Source organism: Centrocercus urophasianus, unplaced genomic scaffold (genome assembly GCF_019232065.1).
Source record: "Centrocercus urophasianus isolate 14NV4802_14NV808 unplaced genomic scaffold, USGS_Curo_1.0 seq_20, whole genome shotgun sequence".
Taxonomy (NCBI): Eukaryota; Metazoa; Chordata; class Aves; order Galliformes; family Phasianidae; genus Centrocercus; species Centrocercus urophasianus.
The window spans coordinates 15,353,789-15,378,838 of record NW_024884756.1 but is presented as its reverse complement, the minus strand read 5'-3'; the positions used below and the strand labels follow the sequence as shown (position 1 = coordinate 15,378,838).

Below are 25,050 nucleotides of genomic sequence, written 5' to 3'. Positions count from 1 at the left end.
TAAGTGAAACACTGTGGTTTATTTGCCCCATTTTTCATCTCTTGTAACTCATAACTTCAAACATCACAACATTTTTTCAACAAACTGAGCACAGGTTCCAAAGAGTGCATTGCTCAGCCCTTGGGATATCTTTTTCCACGACTTCAAACAGCACAGCAGCGACAAATGATGCCTGCTGATCAGTCAGAGATAATGAATTTCTAGAAAATTCTAGCATAATGAATTTCTAGAAAAATTACTGAAAGGTATACAGAATTTATTAGTTGGAAAAATACATAATGCTGACACTTTTTAATTAACAGATTCTAATGCCTTTGGAGGAGATCTCATCATGAGCTTATAAATAGTGTTCTGAGAGCAAAACAAATTATATAAACTTAGCATAGGCTTGAAACAAATTTGTTACACAATCCTTCCACATGGTAGTTAAAGTTACGGGGAACATGAATAATGCTGACAGTGCTGTGCAATACATCTCTGCTCGTTAAGCGTATTTGTTGCATGAAGACTTATCTTGGAAAACCAGTGAGGATATCTGAATCGGCACTTAACCTACTGTAGGGAAATAAATGCCTACGGCATGAAAAATAATAACAACAACAACAATAAAAAGTTTAATGAAATGGTAAGATGAATCAAAATCAAACAATGAGTATCAGCTCGACACTAAATTAAAACCATACATTAAATATAAAGCATTTATAAAAATTGGAAACAAACGCTATTGCATTTTTTTCTTTTACAAAAAAAGTAAGAAGCCATACTGTTTATCTTGCAAGAAATTAGATTTAGGAGGCTAGAATTATTCTTCTCTATCAAATCTATGAATATAACAGGAGATAAGAACAGTATATAAATACGGTATCTTTAAATATTTACATGTATGGAAACTAGTTAAAATGGTGCTAAAAGAAGGAAATGCCTGTTATAAAAGTGAGATTACAAATTTTGCATACATACATCTGCATTACACAATTAGTTTTGAACTTGCACCTTTCATAAACTTAAATATTAATTTTCAAATCATCATTGCATAGAATTACTTGAAAAATATTACCTAATTCTGCATTCCACCTCACAGTAAAAGCTATTAACGATACAAAAATAGTAACTCGGGGAACACCAGCCAGCCATGCTGCTCTTCAAAGTTTAGTCTCTGCCTTTCTGCTTTTAGGAACAAGGAAGATATTGCCATCTCTAGTTTGCTGCAGTGAGTATTCACTAGGAGAGTAAGACTTTCCATCTTCATCACGTAGCATGCTGAAGACCTCAACATATAAGGTGGTTAATTGCTTTTTCATTTGACGAAGGCTTTTGTCATTCTCTCCTTTTTCTTTAAGCAATTTCTCTCTCTCATCTTTCAGGTGACTCAAATCGTGCTCCAGTTCCACTATGTTTTCCAGTTTTCTCTTACGGCAGTTCTGAGCGGCCACTTTATTCTTGCCTCTCCTGCGTATATCTCGAATAAGTGCAAGCTGGGCTTCGCTGAACTGCTCCTTAGACATCATTTCATTGAAGTCATCAACAGGGAGATTGATGATTTTTTCTACCGGAAAAGGGATCTGCAGAGCTTTTGCTCTTTGCTCATCTCTTGTGAGATGAGCTTCAAGACGGCCCGAAGGTTTATCTTTTGTGAACGGAGCTTTGGGGTGGCCTGGGGCAGCAGGAGGGTCTTTCTTTGGTGTGTCCATATGTTGCAAGCTGCCTTTTTGAGTGCCTGGCTCCACAGAAGGAAGCATTTGATCAGGGAACTGCAGTGAGTACATGCTAGCATTGCTCTGTGGCACACTTCCAGGAGAACTGTCCACGTCTTCCATTTCAGAATCGCTACAACCAGAAGTCTTATCTCCACAGGTAGATGATTCAACAGAGTGTTCGGGTGATGCTACACTAGAATTTGCATTCAGTGAAATACCAGAGTCAGAATCATTACACTCTGGCACAGTTCCTGAGTGGTCATCGTTAAAAGCTCTCCACAGTGGGAAATCAGAAAGATCAATAGGTTCACTTAAAATATCTGCAAGTGACTGACTGATAGCGTTTGTTGTTACTGTGTCACTGTCCCCCTTTGCACAAATAAAACTGGTATAGAAATCCTCACAGAAATCAGAGCTCGAAGTCAGTGTGTTATTTAAAGAGTTCACGTTCAGCTGGCTGCTGTTTTCTGGCTGCAAAATGCTGGAGAAAGGGCCCTCGATATTCTCCAGGAAATCTGGACCACAGTTAACATCTTTTTTCACGATGGGTAATGAATTGTAGTAATTATAGCTGTTGTGCATCTCCGCTGGCTTGGTTTCAGGGCTTGTGATTGTGCTTACTTCAGACAGGTTGTCATTTTCAATGTTTAGACACTACATGGGAAGTGTAAGAGAGGAGTTGAACAACACAAGACTAATTGATCATGAAATATTTTTATAGAATCCACAACTATTAATTATTTTAGTCATTAACACGTACATGGGTATTGTAACACTGCTGTAACCTAGATGACTACAACATAATTGCACCATGGGGAGACAATCTAGGAAGAATAGACACCCAAGCAAAATATGAAGCAACTTATCCTGGACAAAGCTATTTGGAAAAAGACTGTGGAGCCCCTCAAATTCATAACAAGGTGCTGAAGAAGAGATCCATCCCAACACACTGATACATGGAAACTGCACTCCTGCTCTGCCAAATCGCAGGGGGGGATTCTGGAGCTGTCAGGTCCGAAATTCTCACAGGCATCACTGCTAGTAATGGCCTCACTTCAGTAAATTTAAGAATACTGAATGAGGCTTACTGAGCACTCATAGCAAACTATTTTTAGCCATCTTCAATTTTATGTGATGATTTCTTTTCCTTGAAAGACAAGATTGTTTCAGGGTTCACTGAATGAAGCAGTGAATTACAGAGAAATGTAATTCTCCGGAAAGTGAAAAAGAAAACCTGTGAGCCCTTATTAACGTTAACTCATCCCACATGCTTCTAGGAAAGCTGGCTAACATTAGTGTGTGTATAAGATGATTACATTGGTTTCATTGGCTACAAAACCAACTCTCTTTCCAACAGAGTGGCAGTTTCTTAACTGAAACTGAAGTAAGTGTCCCTGCTTTCCACAAAGAATTAGGCAACTACCACAATGTTCCTGTTTCTCTTAAGGAGGGACCACACGCTGACTATTCAACCAGAGAGCATGCAAAACTTAAGCTAAGGCTTCAAATTTGAGAGCTCTTGAATTCCCTTTCAAACATAGTTCACAGATAGCAATAGCCTCAATTTAATTATCTCAATCAGAAGATTATTCAATTAATATACAGGATTAATAATTTTGGCTTGGTTTCTTAATATCTTTTCAGCTGCCTTTTCAAAGCTAGTCCTCCTTGTTACCTATGTGGTGGCTTTTAGGCATACCACAGTAGTAAAGACTAGGAAAAATTTGAAATATAGAGAAAGAACAAGAGAAAAAGTAGAATGGCAGGAAATAAAAGGTTCCCACTGTTGTTGTTTTTTTTTTTTTTTTTTTTCTCCTTTTTTAATATTAAAAAATAGATAAAGGAAGTAAAAGATTAAAAAAAAAAAAAAAAAACCTAACTAGATGCACTCTACAATATACAACTTAGTAATACATCAGTGACTTTTAGCTGTCTTTGTTCCCTTGAAATACTCAGTTCACGTACATTATATAAGTAGTTTCTACCAACAAATACATACTTAAGTTGTTAAACAAGAGATAAGCAGAAGAGCCAAGTGTAGCTAGATATCTACCTTACGTTCTACTATTATTTATACAAACCCTTTTCTTAGGTAAAATTTATGTAAATAATAATGATTACTTTTGCACTCAAAATGCTTAAATACTAGGAAAAAAACCTCATTCATAATAATGCCTGCAGAAACAATTTATGCTGCAGTTCCATAATTCAGAAGCATCTATTTTTAATCAGCTCATATTTCCATCATGATTGTGCTGTAACAGGTTGCATACAGATGCAAACAATCATTTGTCAAACATGAAGAAGTTCTGATATGGAAGACAGATTGTCTTATTAAGGCACCCTGATAAAGAACTGTTTCCTTCCTGTTATACATTCTTCAATATATTACTTTTTAAAAAGTAAAGTTCATACTGAGTTACAGACCTATTATGTCTACATCGTAAAATGCAACAAGTTAGTCATAATTGCCATTGGTTGAGATGCTGTTGTATCCCATACCTTGCTATTTTTTTTTTTTTTTTTTTTTTTTCCCCCATATGATTATTATACAAAACTTTTACCTGTAACTCTGGAAGGGACAATAACTCTTCCCAAACTTGCTCTATGTTCTGCATATTCTCTGCATCAGTAAGTGGAACTATACCAGGTGAGTTGGGTGGCTGAGTTTGATTAGAAGAAATGAAGACTGGGTCACTATCAATCTGATCAGGAACCAGTGATTGAAATGCAGCTGGAGAAGCCTGGAGCGTTGAACAAACAAACATACACTTAGAATCTTCCAAAGCAAAAAGTCTCCTCTTGCTGTTTCACCTTTTCTGCAGAATAAATAGGCATTTCTTAACAAAAGCATTTACTGAACATAATGAAATAATATAAAAGTATTCCCCTGAAAGGAGTTTTCACATTAAGGACAGAAACAGGAAGAAGCACGAACTGAATGATGAAAGGCTTATTTCTACTTACCAGTCTGGATCTGTGCATCAAAGTAAAGCAGTCCAAATACACCAATTCCAGAGAGCTGAACTAAGCTCATCGCAACAAACTGTAACACTCTGCTATTTGCAGTAACACTGGCTGATGGCAGCCAGGCCAGCAAAATGTCCTGCAGGACTCAGTAAGCACAAGGAATACAAGAGCACCATGGCACACCACCTGCTCCTGATACAGCCCAAGTTCAGGCCCACAACATGGCTTTATTCCAGTTACAGATGGCTTGGGGACAGCACTCAACTCATATCACAAATGAATATTACAGTGCAGACAAATGCTGGTATGAGAAAATACGAAACTGATCCCCTGGCACACCACCCACGGAACTGCTGCACTGAGCGTTTACCTCATTGTCGTCTATGAATGGGAATGCTTCTGCCAAGAGCTGCATGCAGTCATCAAAGGACAAGGCCTCTTCTGGTTTTGAAGTATCTGTGCTCTAAATAGGAAAGTCATGAAAAAAATGTTATTGCATCTCTGAATAACTGAACAATCTTCCATTACAGCAACAAACGCAAATTCATTTTAGGCAACCACTAGCATTACACCTTCCTGTGGATGGAAAAAAGGTTTAAACACACAAACACAGAATTTACCTGTGAAAAACTGATCGGTGGTTCAGTGTTTTCTGACTGAATGTGCTGAGCTGGCTGAGCTGGAACAAATTCACCTGTCTCCTCGTCTAACACCAGCTGAGCCAGCAAGGCTTTCTCCCGCTCTTTCTGGAGCTGCTCTTGTCTTTCCTTTTCAAGTTTCTTCTGTTTCTCGAGTTCATACTCCTTCTGTCGTTGACTAAAATCAAAAACTTCACGCCTTGCCCCAAGGTCTATATCTTGCCTCCAAAGGATGTCAATCAAGTTCATGTCCTGTAATAGAAACGCTGTTTTGAAGCAAGCCTCCTCCCCAGTAGAACTGGTTTAAAACAATAAGAAGGCTTTTTAATTCTGCATTAAACAGGTAGACTCATGTAAGTGAGATTCATTCTCTTAATCCTACAAAATTATCTAAATGAAATATATCTCCATATGAAGGCTTGGTTGCTACAGCCCACACATTGGGTCATGGAAACTAAGCAGTTGCAGTTGGTAAGGCAACACACAAACTAGACAGTTAGTATTCTTTCCTACATTATCTCATAGAATACATGAAGCAATAGAGTGAATAATATCACCTAAGTAAAAAAAAAAAAAAAACAACAAAAAAAAACTATATAAAAGAGAAAGACAGAAATTAATAAGTCTACTCATGTAATTCTTTTTTCACTATGATCTTACGAAATTGTAAAAACTGGCTAAAAACATCACAAGGAGTTGTCTGAGTCACTACAATAACCACACTCAAAATGTGTTTTCAAATGTTTATGGTCCATCCTGGTATCAAGCACGAATCGTAATATCAGCAGAACAGTGCTACAAAGCTGGAGGATAACCTGGTTCCCAGTGCCCACCTAACACAACATCACAGGAGTACTTTTTATTTTTTTATTTTTTAGTTAAAATTATTAAGACTATCACTAAAAATTTGTAATTCAAAGCTTAATTTCAGTTGACGTAAGTGTGACTGGTTTGCAGTTGAGTATAAGCCACATATCAAGAAGTGTCAAACTCTGTTAATCAATTGGGCTCTGATTAACTTTTCATATTTTTATGCTGTTAAAACTGTTTCTCAGTGCTGAAGTTTGGACTGCTTTCTTCTGTAAGAAAAGTGCACCACATAGAAATCATCAATCAACAATCAACTCCGCTCCTGCCAAAGCCATGACAGCAGCCCATTCCAGTGCCTGACTGCCCTCTCCATGAATAAATTCTTCCTAATGCATGACCCAAACCTCCACTGGCACAACTTGCCAGAGCTGTTTTCTTGCATCCTATCACACTGGCTAAGAAAGGAGTCCAAAAGCTCACTGCAACTACAAGTATATAAACATCATATTTCACATAAACAGGACTTCACTGATTCAGTGAGCAGTTACACCCAAGGTACATTAAGTTTTCCACCATATCAAATTAAACACTTCCTTCCCTGTTAAGACTATTTTCCAGCACAGAAACGAATTAACCTAAATGCCACGTCACACTGCCATTCAAAATGACTGCTTCCATACAACAGCGATGGCGTTAGTGGGAGTCCATATGAGAGCAGACCATAATCTCTTCATTAACAATTCAATACCATTCATGCTCATACACACACATTACATGATGTACTTCAACTGGTTGCTAAAAAAACTACTTCTACCATTGGGCAGTTACATGAAATACCCATTTAACACAACACAGGCATTCTGACATCTAAGGCATATTTAATACATCTTGCTGGGAGACACCAAACTCAGCTTTAATGGCCAGCAATGAAGAAGCTGAAATAATTGCAGTGGTTGCCCAAGACAATGTTTGGTCTCTCCAGATTGGAGGGTAAAATGAACTAATTAAGTCCTGCAGTAATTGGAGATGCTGCAGTATGATATAGCTTCATTAAGGGCCAGTAGTTTACCAGCTGCTCACTGTCTCCTTCTGCAGCAGATTCTAAACTGTTTCCTAGTCTCGGAGCATTTGCAATATGCTCTGGATAAAACTGCAGGATCTGGATTTTAGGGCTCACTTCTGAATTATTCATCTACCAGGCACTGCTACAAATGCTACTAAAAAGATTTGTGCGTGTGTATAATGCACAAGGTTGTGAATTAGCAGAGCTATTTCTCTCACTCAGTTGCAGCAGACTACTGCACAAAATAGCAGAACTGCTGCGTGGTTTCTGTTTAAATCACAAAATACGAAAGCGATCCAAAAAGAGGTACGGAAGGCAGAACACATTTTCCTTAGCCAGAAAAACATGCTGCCTCGGGTGAAACCGCCTGAGGTACAGCCTGAGGAGCTTTGGGTGCTGTGCATGGCAGGCACCACTGCAGCTGCACCCTGCTCTGGCAGCACAGCACTGCTTGTGGAACTGGAACAAACTGTAACACGCCTGATGCGTGGGCTGTTGCCTGAGGAATAGCACAGCATTGACTTAATGTCACTGCTTCTAAGGGCCCACGTCAAGCCCTGTATCTTATCTCTGGCTTTGTTAAGCAGTGCTGCACCTCTGCTCAGGACAAAGATGCCTGTCAGGAGCTTTTTTTTTTTTTATTTTATTTATTTTTTATTTTTTATTTTTTTATTTTAACTTCTAAATGTATTTATCTTGTGGCACTTTAAGCTAAAAAGATTTGTTTGCTTTTAATGATCACCACTTAACTGGGAAAGATTACTGCTATTTTCAGCTTGGAAAAATTCTATACGAACAGAGTAATATTATAGTCTTAAATACTAGTAAGTAATTACTCTTCATGAATGGGTTACATGGAGGAAGCGTTCTCCTGTTCAGTAAGCTAATATTTAAAATCATCAAACAGCATGTTGATTTAAATATAACCTGCCATTTAACATTTATCTATAATCTCAGCCAATGATTTCAGTGATACTGCCCTTGTCAAGAAAATAAGAAGTGCTGGGCATTAGGCCAAGGCCCCAGGTCAAACTTAATGGAGCCACCATTGACCAGTGACTCACAGGGGGGTGACTCACAGCCCCAGCATGAGGGACAGCAAAGGACTAAAAAAGAAATTGCAGTCTACTGAAATATGTTGCAATTTTGCTCTTTCAGCCTCCCACTTCCAATTACTTCACAGCCTTGTTGACACCGACACACACAAATGCATGCACCCACAGGTGAGTGCAGGCACTCTTTCTTAGGTCTATCACTGAAGCATTTTTACCTTTCACCATGAAAGCACCACACAGTGACCATACACTTGGCAATCAATGTTTCCAAAGCCACTAAAAGGCATTTCATTTTTTGCCTGTGAAACAGCCACCCTCTAATTTTTAAGGTGACTCAACACAAACTGCTGGGTGGAGAAGGCTGGTTAGGAGGGAGGCAGCAGCAGGGATCTGCACTCAGTGCATGGCGTGCAGCAGGAGCCTGGTGGTAGCTTGGCCAGCAACAGTCAGGCATTGCTTTGCACAGCTCGGTCCCCGCCTCCCACAGCACCAGGCCTGCTAACTGTAAGCACTTCAAGGGGCCCTCGTGACTGAGTCCACAAGCATCCGTTTGTTCCTTTCTCCCTTGTGTAATTTCTTGGATTGCATCAGAGGAAGTGGCCGCCTTGGCAGGAGCGAGAGAGGCCGGAGCAGCCAGCCCTGCCCGGCACGAGGACACAGCTGCCGTCAGGAGGCATTTCATGGGCAGCACTTCCCCCTGCTCTGGGCTTGGCTCTTCCCCTCTGAACCCCAGCGGCCATTTTGAGAGGAAATACACCAATACGTTAAGGTACTTATTAGAAATATTGGACAGTAGTAATTACGACTTTGGGGAGAATAACACGATTTTAGTATTTTTCCTCTGAAAATGAACAGCGGTTTTATTTCTCCCATTTTCTTCACAATTTTGTAAACAAAAGACAACCACATAATCCCAGAATGGCTTAGGATGGAAGGAATCTTAGAGACCATTGCGCCTCAACCTCCTGCCATGGGCAGGGTTGCCAACCACTACACAAAGCTGCCCGGGTCCCTTCCAACTCATCTTTGAATGCCTCATCCCCAGGAACAGGGCATCCCTCAGCAGAGAAGGACAAGCTTTGCTTTCCCACTGTTCATATTAGCAAGAGGTGCCTTGCATTACCATTTGCTTTTCTGTTTATTTAGTGATATGCCCTCCCCACCATACCAACAGCCTAGTTTGGGCATATAAAGGCAGTTTTGATAAGATACACATAAATGTTAAACAATTCACATTAAGCCACCATCTGGCCCCCAATGGAAATTTTCATGTTTTAAATTTACATATCAGCATTTGCCATCTGGGCAGAGTCTGTTATACATTTTATGAGAAAATCCCCCACTACATTGTAAAGTTTGACAATTAACTCTTATGGCTCCTAAGCAAACACACTTGCAGTTGGGTAAACAAAGGAAAGAGACCCTGGTTTTGTGTTATTTCACAGAATGAAATCTTCCCTAGTTTTCCTTTTCCTAGTTTTCACAAAATGCTCATCCTTCCACGTCATGCCTCTTTGGTTTCCCATGATCCATTAGAATTTAACTTAAAGAAGAGAGAATATTCCACACACCAGGGTGAATACATCCAGTGGAGAGGACAGAAGACAACCCCACAAGAGATAAGAAAGCATTCCTGTCTGTAGCTTATTCACAGAAAGAACTTGGAAAAGTACCGCTCACTTTCCATTTGTGTCCCAGGAAGAGAAAGGAATGAACAAAAAGCACCTTAGATTTCTGCTGTATTCAATATACCACACAGGAAGTGAAGACCAAAGTCTGGAAATACTCCTAGACTAGAATGAAAGGTAGGAGACTAAATAATAAAGCAAGACTAAGAGGAACTGGAAACATTCTTACCACTTAAGAAAAGCAGTGGGAACAACAGCTGAACATCCTTCCCTCATCATCCCCAAGAGGAAATGATTTTATTCAAGCATGATTTATAAACTATTTGATTTTTTCATATGATTTCTGAAATCACTGTAACTAATGATTTGTTTTCTGTATTCCAGATCTTCCATACTGGCAATTCTCTATCGAAGTAAGCTACTTAGCTAGTTGTTTTTGCTCTGTAATTGACTTGCAATCACAGACACCTAAGTCCTTTGCTTCAGTGAAAGCACAGAAAGCAGATAAAATTATCCCACCGCCACTACTGTTTACAAACATACAATGAGATTTGAAAGCTTGGCCACAATTTTCAGTGCCTTACAACTGGAAATACGAAGAACAGAATTTAATTTGAGAAGTGAACAAACGGAGAAGAGCAGCACTTAAGAACAGGGAAAAGAGAATGTCATATGCTATTTATGCTGGAAGGCAGAGAGGCTCAATTTCAATTTTAGATGTCTGGATTTAGGATTTGGAAATGCGATGGAACAGGCAGCTCCCAAACAAAGCCATAAGACAGCAACCTGTGATTCATGAATCCTCACGGTCAAGGCCCCAACCACCTGTGGAGCTGCCTGCTGTCTGAGTCTTCGCCAAGACCTTCCTCCAAGCAGTGCAGTGCAGGGACAAACATCAAACATCAAAACAGCTTGGACGCTGTCTGCTTCAGCTTCATGATGCCTGTTTGCTCTTCCTTGTCCTAAATAATCTTTGGCTACCTGATATCTTGGTCAGCAGCCTCTTTTTAAGACCCAGAAGGCTAGCTTACCTGAAAAAAAAAGAAAAAAAAAAAAAAGAAAAAAAAAAGACTTCAAAAGATAAAACTTTACAGAACAAATGCTGTGAGAGAATTTCCACTCCTTATCTATATAAATAAGCCAGCTAAAAAAATGCTGGCCATGTTTCTCAGGACATTCTTCTGCCCCAACAGAGACAAATGAAATAAGCTCAGTCCCCGAAACATAAATATTTGTAAGCAAATTTCATCTTCTTACTTAAGAAAGAAAGCTCTAGAATGTTTTGCCAGGACAGGAAGTGAAGCTCTGGTATTTCATTAGCTACAAGTGTTTAGCCTCTGTCTTCTTCTAACATACATCTCATATTTCAGACCGTAGCTCCCACTGTATTCCAGCAGGCACTCCTAATTCATGCCAAATTGTCAGAATCTACTCTTATAAATCAAATCAGTTGAAAAACTACTTGGCTGCATTGTCTAGCATTCTTAAGAAAGTTTCCGAGAATGTTGTGATTCTTCTAACAAGGAGTGGGACAAACAGTGGCTGGCTGCAATGACAGCCTTCCTCTGCAAGTGCAATCCAGGACACGGCCCATCGCACTGCCCCTACCAGAACAAAGGAACTCCCCTGAGAAGCAATCAATTCACGTATTTCACCTGAATTGGCACTTTCTAGGAAGGGCTATGATTGCAAGATCTGTTTTTTCTCCAATGGTTTTCCCATGAGATAAATGCTATGGTAAGCAAGTTTTCCAAACCGTTAGGAACAAGATACACCTCACACATTCTCCAGGAGTGAAAAAACAGCTTTCTTCAAGCCTGAAGAGTATAAAACGAGCAAGAATGTAACTGCAGTAAAGAACAGATGTTTTAGGATGTTCGTGGTCATGCATGTGCAGGCCTACCTCCATTCCAACCCCTAAAGCTGCAAACTCCTAGTGCCAGCGCTATATCAAGACCATTGTGAGTGAAGAAAAAATAATCAATCACAGAAAGCAAGGAGAAGGAAAAGAAGGTACATAATTGGCAGATAACTGCTTTTCTTTGACAACAGCTTTCTCTTGTTCTGCAAAAATCAATCCTTCTCCACCTCCATGCCACTCACAGCACAGATTGTGCACAGAAGCCTCAGAGCAGTCCCTTCTAGCTCAGGATGCAGCACCAGGAATGATGTCCTGCTGCTGGCTCTGCAGTCAGCAAGGCACACGTGCATCGTGAAGTATCCATTTCTGATACAACAGAGGCAATTCTTCCTCAGTGCTGCAGCACCTTTGCAGAACACTCTCAGGCACTTTCTCACATGCTTCAGAAGCAGCTGTGTTCTTCTAATTTGTTTAATTGATTTTTGGAAAGCAGCTATACATTGAGTTTAATATATAGTACATGGTTTCCAGGGGCGAAATTGTGCCTCAACATTTTAAAAAATTCAGTTAAAAAAAAGCACAAATGCAGTGTCTCATTTGCATGGCTTACAGTACGCAAACAGTTTTAAACCTGACATCACTACTTTGTCTTTGTATGGTATTTTAGTTTTCAATGTTATTCTCTGCACCTGTGGCCAAACGTGTCTTGTATTCTATCCCCTATTTCTGCCTTCGCCTAAATGAAAAGACAAAGTGAAGTCGAACGCTGTAAGCCAATAACAGTGAGCTTTGCTTTACAAACCTAATGATGCCCACATTTCTAAGCACTAACCCAGCTGCTATGCAAAAGCCAAAAACTTATTTGAACTTGATCCTAAATCTCTTGGAGTCCCAGACTGCTTACCGGAACATCACTGTCAAGAACAATGAATCTTAGATGTTTTAATTGCAGTGTTATTTTAGTTTGGAGGCTTCTATTCTTCCCTTTTCCCCTTTAGATCATAATTACATTACGTTAATCTCAACATCACTTTTCCACAGCATAGTTGGCTGGTGTATGAGTGTTGCAGTCCCCTCCGTTCAAATTCTGAATTCCTCTTTCAGTTTAATAGAGTCATTTACTTGCTATTTCTTTACTCTTTCATCAGCAGCATTACAAAACGATTAAGTCAATAAGAACACTAAGTGAGTATGTATACAAATTACAATCCATTGCACAAGTTGCACAATGAAATTGGAAGGCTGGCAAAAAAACATGGGATTGTTTTATAAAAGAGTGGGTTAGGCAGTGTATTTGTTTTTACATGTTTGATCCATCAATAAAACTCTGCCCTGCTGCCCCAGCAAGTAAACTGAGTGATTCTGTTGTGCCTTTATTTCTGGCTGCTGTCTAATCCCCATGTGTTGCACTGTGTTATTCCATTTTGAAAGGCATTCAAACAGCAGCCAGAAGTCTATTTCATTTCAGGAAATGCTGGTCTCAGTAAGAGCTTTGCTCTTTTCCCCTCTCAATTTAAAACTTCATTGTAAAAAAATTAGCATTTGTTGAATTTTGTAATGTATACAACAGCAACAAAAAAAATCCTTGACCTACAGTTAAGTAACAATACAAAAGTTGTAATTTCTATCTGAAAATACTGCTGATCTCTCAGTCAGAGGAACACTGAAGCCTTTGTTTCTCAGTTCATTTTATATTGTGAACCTACAGTAGTTGGGAAACAGTTACCTGTTAAACGATGATCTTCAGGCTATCCTGCTGTACCCAGCCAGGCATGTACCATGTGTGGACACTGCCACAGACTACTCATTAGTTTATCTAGGAGAGGATTGTTTATAATAATGGCTCAGTCATCTGGGAACCATGATCCAGACAAATTATAGCACACTCTTATGACCAATGAAACAAATCAGGAAGAAAAGATGCACACAGAGTAAAGAACATAATAAAACTGTAAATAACATTTATTAGGTTGTGTTAACCTTGGGTTATAACCTATTAGCCACTATTTTGACTTCACTAGGATTACACTTTGCTAAAAAGTATTTTCAAGCCAAACACGAGAACAGAGTGCATCTGTTCTGGATCAAAATACTCTCAGTGATTATTTATACTCTTGAGCTGTAAGTTTTCACTCCAATGAGATGTTACTGGTAGGCCTCCATTTAGCTGTCATTTTGATGACGGCTGGCCAAGCTATAGGGACAGGCACCAGATGGGTTACTACAGCTACATGACAGCCTGCATATAGAAACTGCACGCTCTGGTGTTACAAGAAGTATGTCTCATCAAGCTTCCATCCACTGATCTCACAAGCAGCTCTTTTGTTTTTCGTGGGCCAAACTACAAGAGCAAGCACTTGCAACGTCTGCGTGGGCTAGAAAAGCACAGAGGTTTACTAACTGCAGTGCCAACACACATCTATCAGCCCTCCTTCACCAACACAGACAGCTACTCCATAAGGCTGCACCACAACACTTCCTGCGTGCTTACTAACGAAGCTGAGACAAAGAGCTAGGATGCTTTCAGACCCCGAGAACTCACCAAGCAGCTTATCGATTTAAAAGAATCGCCTGAGAATAAGAAAATTCTCTGTTTTAGTCTGTAATGTCAGAAATGAGGCACTGTATGCTCTTAAGAATTAAACAACAAAAACACTCAGCGAACAGAAAGAAAATCGTGCCATCTGACAAGACTTCAGTGCTCTGCTTCTGAGGCAGAAATGGATATCATCTGCCAAACAGTCTGCAGGAGCAGCCTGGACTCCAGGGGAGAACTGCCACTGCTCCACAGAGTACTTCTGACTCTCAGGTGAAAAGGCTTCCATGACCTCAGATACAATTTGTATGATAGTGCTCCCCAACAGCACTGAAGTCGTATCAGACCCACACTCTACATTTCTCCCCAACTTAGTCTGACATTTTCCTTGTCCTCTTGCTGCTTCTTTCTTTTTATAATCAAACTTCAATTCCAGAAAATGTGCCCATCAACACACAGTAGTGCACAGTCCACAACTACACCGCTACATTTTGGGGAATGCAAGCCTTGCCCTAGAGGAGGCCAGCTGTGCCATGTTGTGTGCTGCAGCTCACAACCAGCAGTTACACTGCCTACTTCCCACTGACCTCAGTGGGGCACAGGTGTTAAATACCTTTGTGGACCAGAGTCTTGCAATTTACGTGCACTTCTCACATACATAATTTACATAGATAACGAATGCTGGTTATTTAGCATCAGTCCATGCTGTGAGTACACTGTTCAACATTACAGTGTATTAGAGAAATTAGATGACAACCATGTATTTCCAATTTCCCTTCAGCAAATTATGAAGAGAGAGAAAAGTCCACCATAGCTCATTTTCCTTCTGCCCCTCCTCCCCCCTTCTTTTTGAGTGTGTCTACAAGGGAATTAAAAAAAATCCACCACAACAGAAAAGGCCCAAATATACTGCTATCCAAGTGCTCATCAGTGGACACAAGATCTTAACATACTCGAGGATGCATGCTTAGCATAGCACATTTTCCTTCCAAAGAAATAATTCATGGTTACATGGTTTATTTAACACAACGTACAACCTTCACTAATGACATACTAAAGAAAAAATTCAGTAAATAACAATACAGCTCAACTGTGCACTGATGACCAAAAATACACTCTCCATATTTACATCAAGCATCATAGAAATCATTGTTACCTTTCCATAAAGGGAGTTTGTACAGCTTTTCTCCTTCCTTCAGCCACACAGACACATGATGGAAGCTGTTGTTCAGTAGTTTGAGGCAAAGATAGATTTTATTTGTTCATTTTCTTAAGTACTATAATTCACAAACTTATCAGCAAAAAGCAATCCTCTAAAAATCATTAATGCCCAAGAATGCTTCAGGAAACTCTTCAACTTGTCAGTCCTAAACAGTTAAGCAACTGAAACAAGAAGGGTCAAGAAGGGACAACATGTCAGGTGTCTGTGTGCCAATTTATCATTTATATGGACACAACAGCTTCCACTGAGAAAAGTAAATCCACCAAGGAACACCACCATATAAGAAAGTGAAGCCATGTGCATTGTGCAATCTACCACTCACTTTTTGAAGTTATGTGTAGTACTCAAATTATGAACTCTGTGAGCAAAATGAGCCAATTCATCTCCCAAGACATGAACCAGAGTAGGTAAATGGCTTTACAACTCTTACCAAATCCTATAAACACAATAATTCTTTGTGCCCTTAAAAGAACACTACCATCTCCAAACTCCACTGATAATTCTGTCCTTCCACCCAGATCAACAGCTCTCTGGCTCACAGCCTGTACAGATGGTTATAATAGGGCTGCCTCCTTCAGCCTCATGATGAAATGGACAAATGTACCTAAATAACAAGGTACAGGCAATCACACATTTTTCCTTGTATACTCTATCAGCAGCCATGACCAAAACAAGATTGTTTGCCACAAATAATAAACTCATCGATACATCTCTTCTACCCATAAGCAAACAAGCATTAAATATTTGGGGGGAAAGAAGACACGGGACAAGGGTATTCAACTTGCAAGAAAACAACAGAGCACTTCAGACATTTTCTAGAGCTGCAACATTTTATCTCCCATGACCACAAGGAGAAGCTTGATAAGGTACTCCACTGCAGCTTCTGAAAGGGAAATGTTGAACACTGATAAAGACAACAGGTTGCCAAGGGAATAAGGAAGAGAGCTAAACTTCCTTTTTCCTTCAAAAAAGTACTGCAAGTTTAATTATTCTACATCCAGTGAAGTAGCATAGTAAGTTGCCTTTTACCGTGCAGTAAAAGAAAATACCTGAAAACAAATTGTTCTCATACCCTCAGCTTAAAAGTCTTACTCCAAACTATGTGCCCTTTCCCTTGCACCTGTATAATCACAAACATTTTTTTTGAAGGACAGATTAAACACCCGCACAGGTCCTGCCATGCCTCCTGTAACGTGTGCCAAAGATATCTTTATACCTTTTCTCTGCTCTCTGTTCTTCTTCTCTGCCACCATGTTATTCCCAGCTCAGTGCAGAAGAGGTGGTGACGGGGCAAGGCAGAGCTCTTCCCAAGGTAGATTAACTCAATGACAATGTTCAAAATTCGTAATTCATTCCATTTGTTCCTTCTGTTTTGTTGGCTCTGCAAAAAGCACCTTCTTCCTCATACCTGGGGTTGCAAGGAGGTAGCTTACCCTTCGTCTCTTTCTGCACGCCGTTTGTACCTGGGAGAGAGACCGAGTTCGGGGAAGAACTACACTAACTGTCATTTAAGTAACAGGTGGGTTTTGTTGTAAAAGTCAGACTAACTGGCATAACAAATTGAAAGGGAAATTATTTGCAGTGTTCCCAATTTGAGGGCAGAAAGGGTTGAGAAGAAACAGACTTACCTTGCTGCCTCTGAAGAAAGCGCCTAATCTCTAAGGGCAGGGTGAAACATCCCAGCACACTGCAGGCTGTCTATCAGCAGCGGAAGGACAGTGCAGAACATAAGTGCAACTGCCCTGCATATCTGCTGCCAAATTGAAGTTTGTGTGCCAAATGCCCCAGTTAGGCAAAATAAGTTGTGGGGCTTTTTTTTTTTTTTTTTTTTTTTTTTTAAAGCAGACTCTTATTAAAACCAGCATTTGTAGGTGACTTTCTCCAGTCACCACAAGACCTTATAGAAAATGGAAATGCTTTCCAGATATAACCATAATTATAATATTTTATAATTGCTTAACCGATTTGTTAAGCAAAAGTAAAAAAATAAAATAAATTGCTGATCATTTGGGGGAAAAAAAAAAAAATACGGAATGCAAAAGTAAGCTTCAGGTTTGGTCTTGAGTTGTTTTTGGTCTTTGCCCAAAACAGTTCCTCATGCCTCAGTAAATACTTGGATAGCTAGATTACAGCAAAATGCAAGTAAAAACTTCAAGACTACAATTTCTCTAGACTTCAATTAATTTAGACAATGAGACGCTGATATCTCATTAAGGTAAATCACTACTCACAGGGGTTTATTCTTCCATTACTATTCACGTTTTGTAAGGCCTTATTCATCATCCCTGCTACATACATGCACAATTCATCAAAACCTCCCATCCCAAGCTTAAGTTTGAAATCTAAATTATTATACTGCTCTGGCCTTAGTGGTAGAAAAACTCAATTTAAAATTTTCAGAGCTTAAAATATTTCTGCAATTTGTTACAAACCCATTAAAGTTTAATTATTTAAGAAGTTCCTGTTCTTCATTTTCCCAGCAAAAAGAAACAGAGGGATTGTGTGATACCTAGAGATGCTCACAGCAGTTACTGCATGACAAGGATTTCCAAGCGGAACACGCTGACTACAAACTTAAAGTGAGAGACAACTAAGGATTACAAGTCTTGCTGGAGAATATTCCAAAGAGTTGCAAAAACCCATTGGGTCACAACTATTTATACTTGTTGATTAACTAGTAACTATCATATTCTAGTTCAACTGCCCAAAACAAATTACAAATTATAAAGCAGAGTATCAGAAGTTGCTGTGGTTCAGCATCCATAGGTATGAGACACCTGAACATGATGTGCACTTCCACAGACAAAGAGTTCAGTATAAACAATCTGGAAGACCAGCTGTCAGCAGTTGGTACATTATTTTGCTATTACCATTTTTATTACTGCATGTTACTTTCATCTTCAATTCTGCTTACTTGAAAAGTCTCAAGTTTTACTTATTTTTTTAAGGATCAGGGGGACAATGTCCCAGAAATTCCTCAGCTGACACAGACCTGCTCAAGGCCCATCTACACTAGGAAAAGAAAGAATGCGCTGTACGACAGCTTTGAGAAAATATGTCCATGTACCTCACGTCAAATAAATCACAGAAGACTGCACCAGGATCTACAGCACACTTGTTCCAAGGCCGTTTAATGACTACATCATCTGCACTGGCGCGTATCCATCACTGCTTCTGCAACACTGGTGAAGACAAGTGCTAGTACAATGAGCTGGGATGCAATGCTGCACCCAGATACCTTGACTGACCTCTACCATGAAGGTCTGCATTCTCTTCCCAGTAATGAAGCTCCTGAAAAGCTGCTACCCAGCTGAGCTGCTCCAGATTCTAAAGCTGCTTTACCCAGTCCCACCACCGTCTTTCACCCACCACTTTATTGCCCAACTGATTGCAAAGCATGCATCTGGTAGCACAGTGCAGGCAATCAAACTGGAAATACCCTGCTTTAGGACAGAGCTCAGCTTTCTTACCCAACATAACTCAAGGAAACAACTCCTGAAGACAGAAAGAAGTGACCAAGCACCCAGGTGACAATGAAGCAAACAATGGCTGTGGAGCAGACAAAGACCGGCCATTTCATCGGGACCAGCCAGCACCACCACCACCAGCCACATGCTGCTGGTCAACCTTCAGACAGCCAAAGCAATGCAGGAATTGCTCCACTCTTAACAATAAAGATGGGAGGTACCAATACTACTCCCAGGGTTCAAACAAGCAAAACTCCCCTCCTGGACCTTTGTCTTAGCTCCTTATGGCTAAACAGCCATGATGATCTGAGCAGGAAGCAAATCAAAGTCAGAGCAACTTTTCATAAAGCTCTGTTAAAGAAAAGTAGCTGCTTCAACATTTTGTGGGCCTGAACTTCCAACACAGCAAACAGGCACACCCTTAATCGTAAAACAAACTTCTACTTAAAGGCAAACTATCGACTAAGCTTCTTCTGAGCCAATTTGCCAAACATGCAAACTTTGTTTTGCAAGCAGCCTCTGGAAGTGGATTTTTTCATACTCAAAGACAGCATGTAATACCATTACAGCAAACAACAATAAAACTTGGATACTGCAAGGCAGAGGTGAGGGCAAGGGAGGAAAAATTGATATCTTGACATTCCATAGCCATGCAGAGGATACTTCCTTAAAAGGTTTGAAAGTGACCGTCTCAAACTGATCTTACATAACTTGCTGCAGCAACACCAAACTTAAAACAAGTTTCTCCTCCTTTCTCCACTTTGTTAATTTCACTGCTCATAATAATACCACAGAACTTAGATTAAAAGCCTTAATATTCCAAAAGACAAGTATAAGGGTGGGAGGTCTCAACTGTCTCAGTACTATAGCAGCATCAACAACAAAAACAAAGTTCTTGAAATGATTTACTTTAACTGGGAAGATAGGAAACATTTATAGTCAGAGTGCTTTTATGATTACTTAGCTAAAAATAAACGTTATTTTATATTCCTTCTTTTCAGTATCAAAGCTGCAGGTAATCAAGCCAAGATCAGAAATCCAAACTGAGCTAATGAAACAATTCAACCAGATCTGTAGTATATTTAAAAAACCACAAAACTTAAGTGGGTACATTTTAACTTAAACCCATCTTATTACAGTCTTGCCAAGCAGTACTTGCAGTGGGGATTACCAATATAGCTGACAAAAAAGCACTAACTTTACCATATACTATGAGTTATTAACACTGTTATTAACCCCTACAAGCTTTCCAACATCTCCATGATCAGCATATCAAAATACTTTGAAGTAACTCTTTTAAAATGAACATTACAGTAGAAATTAGGAGTCAGACACAAAGCCCACATACAAATACATAGCATATCCGTGCAGAAGTCAGCATCGGCCAGAGAGGACTGAGCAAGTATTTTATCAAAAAGGCTGAAGATGGGAAACAGAAGGGGCTCCACAAGATGAAGAGAAATCCTCTTTTCAAATAATCCTTTTCAAGGATTCAAATAATTTTTTTTTATCCTTACTACATGTCTTACACATTCCTCGGATAAATTAAATATTAATTTGATTAATGGTGCCAATTCTGATTCTGAGAGACTCTGCTTCTATTTGAAACAAGCACTGCAGGGCTATGTATACTGTGGCAAAATTAAACTAATATTAAAATGGCATGCTTTGCTGCTTTTAATAATGGTTAAAAAAAGTATACTCAAAAGCCTCTAATGCAAAGAAACCTCAAGAACTGTCCCTGCTCTTCCTTCATTACTGGAAGTGCTGTAGAATAATAATACTGCCCTCACACTTAAGAGAACCTTGAGCACTATTAGCTGACTAGTACGTTTACTGCTATTCATATACAGTCAACAGGAACCAGGCAGCAAAGTCAGAAGCACACAAAGCCTATCTTTACCTGAATTACACACCCAGAGGAGCTGTGGATGCCCCATCCCTGGCAGTGCTCAAGGCCAAGAGGGCTGGAGCTTTGGGCTGCCTGGGCTGGTGGGAGGTGTCCCTGCCCATGGAAGGGGGCTGGAACTGGATGAACTGAAGTTCCCATCTGACCCAAACCATTCCATGATCCTATGGTTCACCTGCATCTGTTTAAAATAAACCTTTCATGTTTTATCACAAATATAATAGTGATAATTTTGCCGTCTTCATTTCTTATTGGATGCTTTAATAGTTCACATTAATGAACAAATGCACCATAAAGCTATTACTGTTGAGCAACCCTGAACTGAATTTCAGTTTACTGCTGTATATCAGTCATCTTTGGACAAAACAGCCTTGAAGTCATGACTTTCAACTACTCCTACCAGACTTTTCATTGCTTTACATAAGACGACTTGCGTAATGGCAGATGAATTGTTTCTAAAACCAGTTAAGCTAGATTATTGCAGAAAAGAACTTAACTGACCCTTGTGTTGTATTCTCTTCCTTTCACCTGAGATTGAATTCCATGGCACAAAGTCCTATTTGGATATAATGCCCCATGGCAGAAAACTGAACAGACTTGAAACTGCTTTAAGTTCACTAGGAATGTATTTTATTAGAATAATGGATTACTTAGGGTTGGAATGAGGTGGAAGCCAAAACAAACTTTAACTAGGTGATTAACCTGGGGACTCTAGAGGGCTTTTTGCCTGGCTGGAATTCAAACACAGTAGCAGAGGATTAATATTTAATTCATGCCAACAGGTTCCTGCCTGGACTTGTTCTGCATTAACCACAGCCAGCACAATTACTGCAAATACATCACACTTCCACAAATAGGCCTAATTTTCATGAACAGTTTAGTCATCTTAGAACTTGTCTTCATTAATTTCCAAGAAAAAAAGAAATAAGCAATGTTCTAGATAGAAAAAAATAAAAATCAGATTCCTTCTTTTCAATGAAGGACACACCTGGTGTTAAAAGCATGGGCTCAGCTGGTGTCCGTCTACTCTTCTCATGTGGATTTTGTATAGAAAGTCTACAAAAAATAGAAAGTCTATATTCTGTCCTTCTGCCTCCTCCAAACGGACCTTTTCCTGGATGTGCAGTCAATTTTTTTCACCCTCCTTTAGAAAAACCCAACGCATCCTAGACATTTCTCAGAGACAAACTGTGGCAAGTTTTGCTGTTTTGGAGTTTGCTGTTTCTTCTGGAGGACCAAATCTACCAAAAATTGACAACTAGCAGAAGGAAAAATGACATGAAAGGCTTGACTGAGGAAATGAAAGAACGAACATCTTATTTAGCTCCTTCCACTTCTGGTGATCTCACAAAGTCCAGCATATTGCACAGAGATATCAGTGGCTTTTCAACATTAAAGAAGGCTCAATGTGCCATTGCTACATTAATTTCAGTCAGGATCACAAGAGCAGCAGACAGGATTTTGCTCTGCAAATTCAAGACAAAGAGGAAAAAAAAACACAAGAACTCAAGAGCATTCAGGGGTAACAATAGCTAATAATAATCTGACAATTTTAACACTGCTTTGGCTGTCAGAATGATACATAACCTTCAGTATTCTTATTTAGGATAAATGTTATACTCTCTGCTTTTTTCAGTTTAAAAAATAAAAAGAAAAAAGTAACGGACAGAGCGCCAAAATTTATTCTTGCCCATGAACGCTAGTGGGAAACGTACACAAAGCTTCCCAACCACCCACACACTCCTATAAAAATGTCTCAAGTTCTTTAAAGCACATGAGATCATCCAGCTGCTCTCTGCTTATACTTAATGTTCTTTTTCATTCCAGTTTGGTCTCTTTCACATGTTTTTCAATAAAACTCCCAAAGCCAAATTGTTTCCCTACTTTGGGTTCTAACCACAAGCTTCTTCAAGTCCCATTTTCAAATGCAACTAACTCCTTGTATTTCAACCAGTTTCCAATGCAGTGTAAGTTCTCAGCACATTTTAAAGACAAAACATACAGAACAGTGTCCGTATGATAGACATGTACAGTAATAAGATATCCAATTAGATGTTCCATCAAAAGGATTCTCATGGTCATCTTTCATTATTCAACATTCCTTTCAGTTCCAGGTACTGCACTGTATTGTATTCAACTGGTTTAACTGAAAGATATTCTGAAGTTTTGAATGAAGATTTTTCAGCACAGCATGGTATCAGGGTAAGCACACCAGAATTAAGAGAGTCTACCAAAATGCATTTCTACTTAAGACAGAACTTGTAATATTTTCATCTATTTCTTCCATGACACTTATCTGCCATTTTAGGAATGACAGAATCATTTAGATTGCAAAAGAGTTCTAAGACCAAATCCAACCATCCATCTAACATCGCATCACTAAACCACATCTACAGGTCTGTTAAATACCTCCAGCAACAGCAACTCTACCACCTCCCCAGCCAGGCTGTTCCAATGCCTAACCACCCCTTCCACGGGGCTCCTGATACTCAACCTAAGCCTCCCCCAGTACCACTTGAGGCAGTTTCCTCGCATTCAATCTCTCATCACCCAAGAGAGGAAACCAGCATCCTTATTGCTGCAACCTCCTTTCAGGCAGTTGCATGGAGCTGTGAGACCTCCCCTCAGCCTCCTCTTCTCAGACCGAACCACCCAGCTCCTTCAGCCTTCAGTTTCTTCTGAGACAACAGTGAAAAATGTAGATGTTTTCCTACACTGAAGAGCATCTGCATACGTAGATGGACAAATAGCTATTTATAAAGATAACTTAATCTATCAACAGGCATTTCTGTTTAACAGAGTTACTGAGGAAAAAAAAAAATCAAAGGCCTGTTGCCAGGCCTGAGTGGTGTATTCATTTGTTACTTCCTGCATAATCAGTATCATGTGGAAAGGACAAACTATTAGGGAACAGAAAATCAATCCATTCACTAGACAACCTAACACAGTGTCACAGAACCAGATATGTAATACCTGCATAAAGCCCTACAGACCAAAGAGATGCTTTTAATGGAGCTAGAGACTCCTTTCTAGGTAAAAAAAAAAAAACAAAAAACAAAAAAAACCCAACCCTTATATACATTGAAGCAGGTACTCAAGTACTTGGTTACACCAGCCTTCACATTTCGCATTAACTGCAAGTACAACACACGGCCTCATTTTTTACACGAGAAGGTGAGCAGGATTACTTTCTGCTCACCTTACAAAGCTCAGCATTTATTGAGAGTTGATAAGCTTGTCGTGCTGTCTTACAAGGCTAGAAGCACTAGGCTCAGTCATTTCAGTACCTTCAAGCTCACTGAAGAAGGAAACAACCATGAGAACATAACACTTTCATGAACTTGACTCTTGCTCCAGAGTGCTTTTATCAAGTGTTTTGACACCTGTGTCATTAGTAATAGACAACATCCCGAACGAATCCCATCCAGCACACCATTTAACCAATAGATAACCCATTAGCTATCCAGAAATACAGCACCTTTCCACAACAGATCTGAGAGAAACCGCGGCAGTAGGGCCGAAGCAGCAGCACGCAGTCAGACGGCTCCGCAATAGATGCCGCAAGAGCCGCCCGGCCCGCACAGAAGAGGGCGGCGCAGACACCAGAGAGGCGCGGGGCCCGTTCCTCCGCGGCCCCACCGCCCCTCACAGCGCTGCCGCGGCCCTTCCCGCGCCCTTATCACCCCGCACCCCAGGGCCAACCCGAGACGGGAGACACGCGGTTGTGCAACTGCCCCTACTGAGGGCCGCGTAACGGCGAGAGGCCCGCAAGAAGGAACCGGACAAGCGGGCGGGGCGGGGCCGAGCTCACCCCTCGCCACGGACTGACCTGGCCCCGAACTGCGGAGCGAGCAGAGCAAGACCCCGGCCCGCGAGGGGGGCGGGGAGGAAAGTACCGGAGGGGCGGGGCCCGGCCCCCGCCGTGACTCAGCGCTGCCCCCGGGGCGGGGCGGCACCACGTGCTCCGCCGGCCGCGTGACCGCCCGGTCCGCCCCTCCCCAACCGCCGGGCCGCGAGGAAGGGAGGGGGAAGCGGGGGCGCGGGCGCCCCCTGTTCCCGCCCGCCCCGTGGCGGCTGCGCTCTCACCTGCGCGGCGGGGGGCAGCTCGATCTCCATGGCGCGGGAACGGCGGCGCGGACGCGGGAACGGCGGCGCGGAGCTGTCGTGGCTCTGCCGGCACCGCCTGAGCTCTCG

The 25,050-nt window shown here is 40.6% G+C and overlaps 1 protein-coding gene across 6 annotated transcripts; it reads right to left on the bottom strand.

The window, feature by feature from the left end:
- On the bottom strand, positions 1-25,019 carry NFE2L2 (nuclear factor, erythroid 2 like 2). Of its 6 annotated transcripts, none has more exons than XM_042822280.1 (5): positions 24,943-25,019; positions 5,288-5,557; positions 5,038-5,130; positions 4,262-4,441; positions 1-2,351 (listed from the first exon to the last, which is right to left on the bottom strand). In XM_042822280.1, exons 1-5 carry the CDS (start codon positions 24,970-24,972, stop codon positions 1,143-1,145), a joined length of 1,782 nt encoding a protein of 593 aa, XP_042678214.1. In that variant the 5' UTR covers positions 24,973-25,019; the 3' UTR covers positions 1-1,142. The 6 variants fall into 6 exon arrangements, with proteins under 6 accessions (XP_042678214.1, XP_042678215.1, XP_042678218.1 ...); XM_042822281.1 differs by lacking the exon at positions 24,943-25,019 and adding an exon at positions 24,686-24,765; XM_042822284.1 differs by lacking the exon at positions 24,943-25,019 and adding an exon at positions 24,335-24,439.
- Between the last annotated feature and the right edge of the window lie 31 nt (positions 25,020-25,050).

Excerpts from the sequence above, each read along its gene's own strand:
- NFE2L2 (XM_042822278.1), bottom strand. The coding sequence starts at position 10,764 with ATGTTTGATGTTTGTCCCTGCACTGCACTGCTTGGAGGAAGGTCTTGG. Across the intron at positions 5,131-5,287 it reads CACCGATCAGTTTTTCACAG|AGCACAGATACTTCAAAACC; the intron begins GTAAATTCTGTG and ends TTTCCTATTTAG. Across the intron at positions 2,352-4,261 it reads TGTCCCTTCCAGAGTTACAG|TGTCTAAACATTGAAAATGA; the intron begins GTAAAAGTTTTG and ends CTTCCCATGTAG.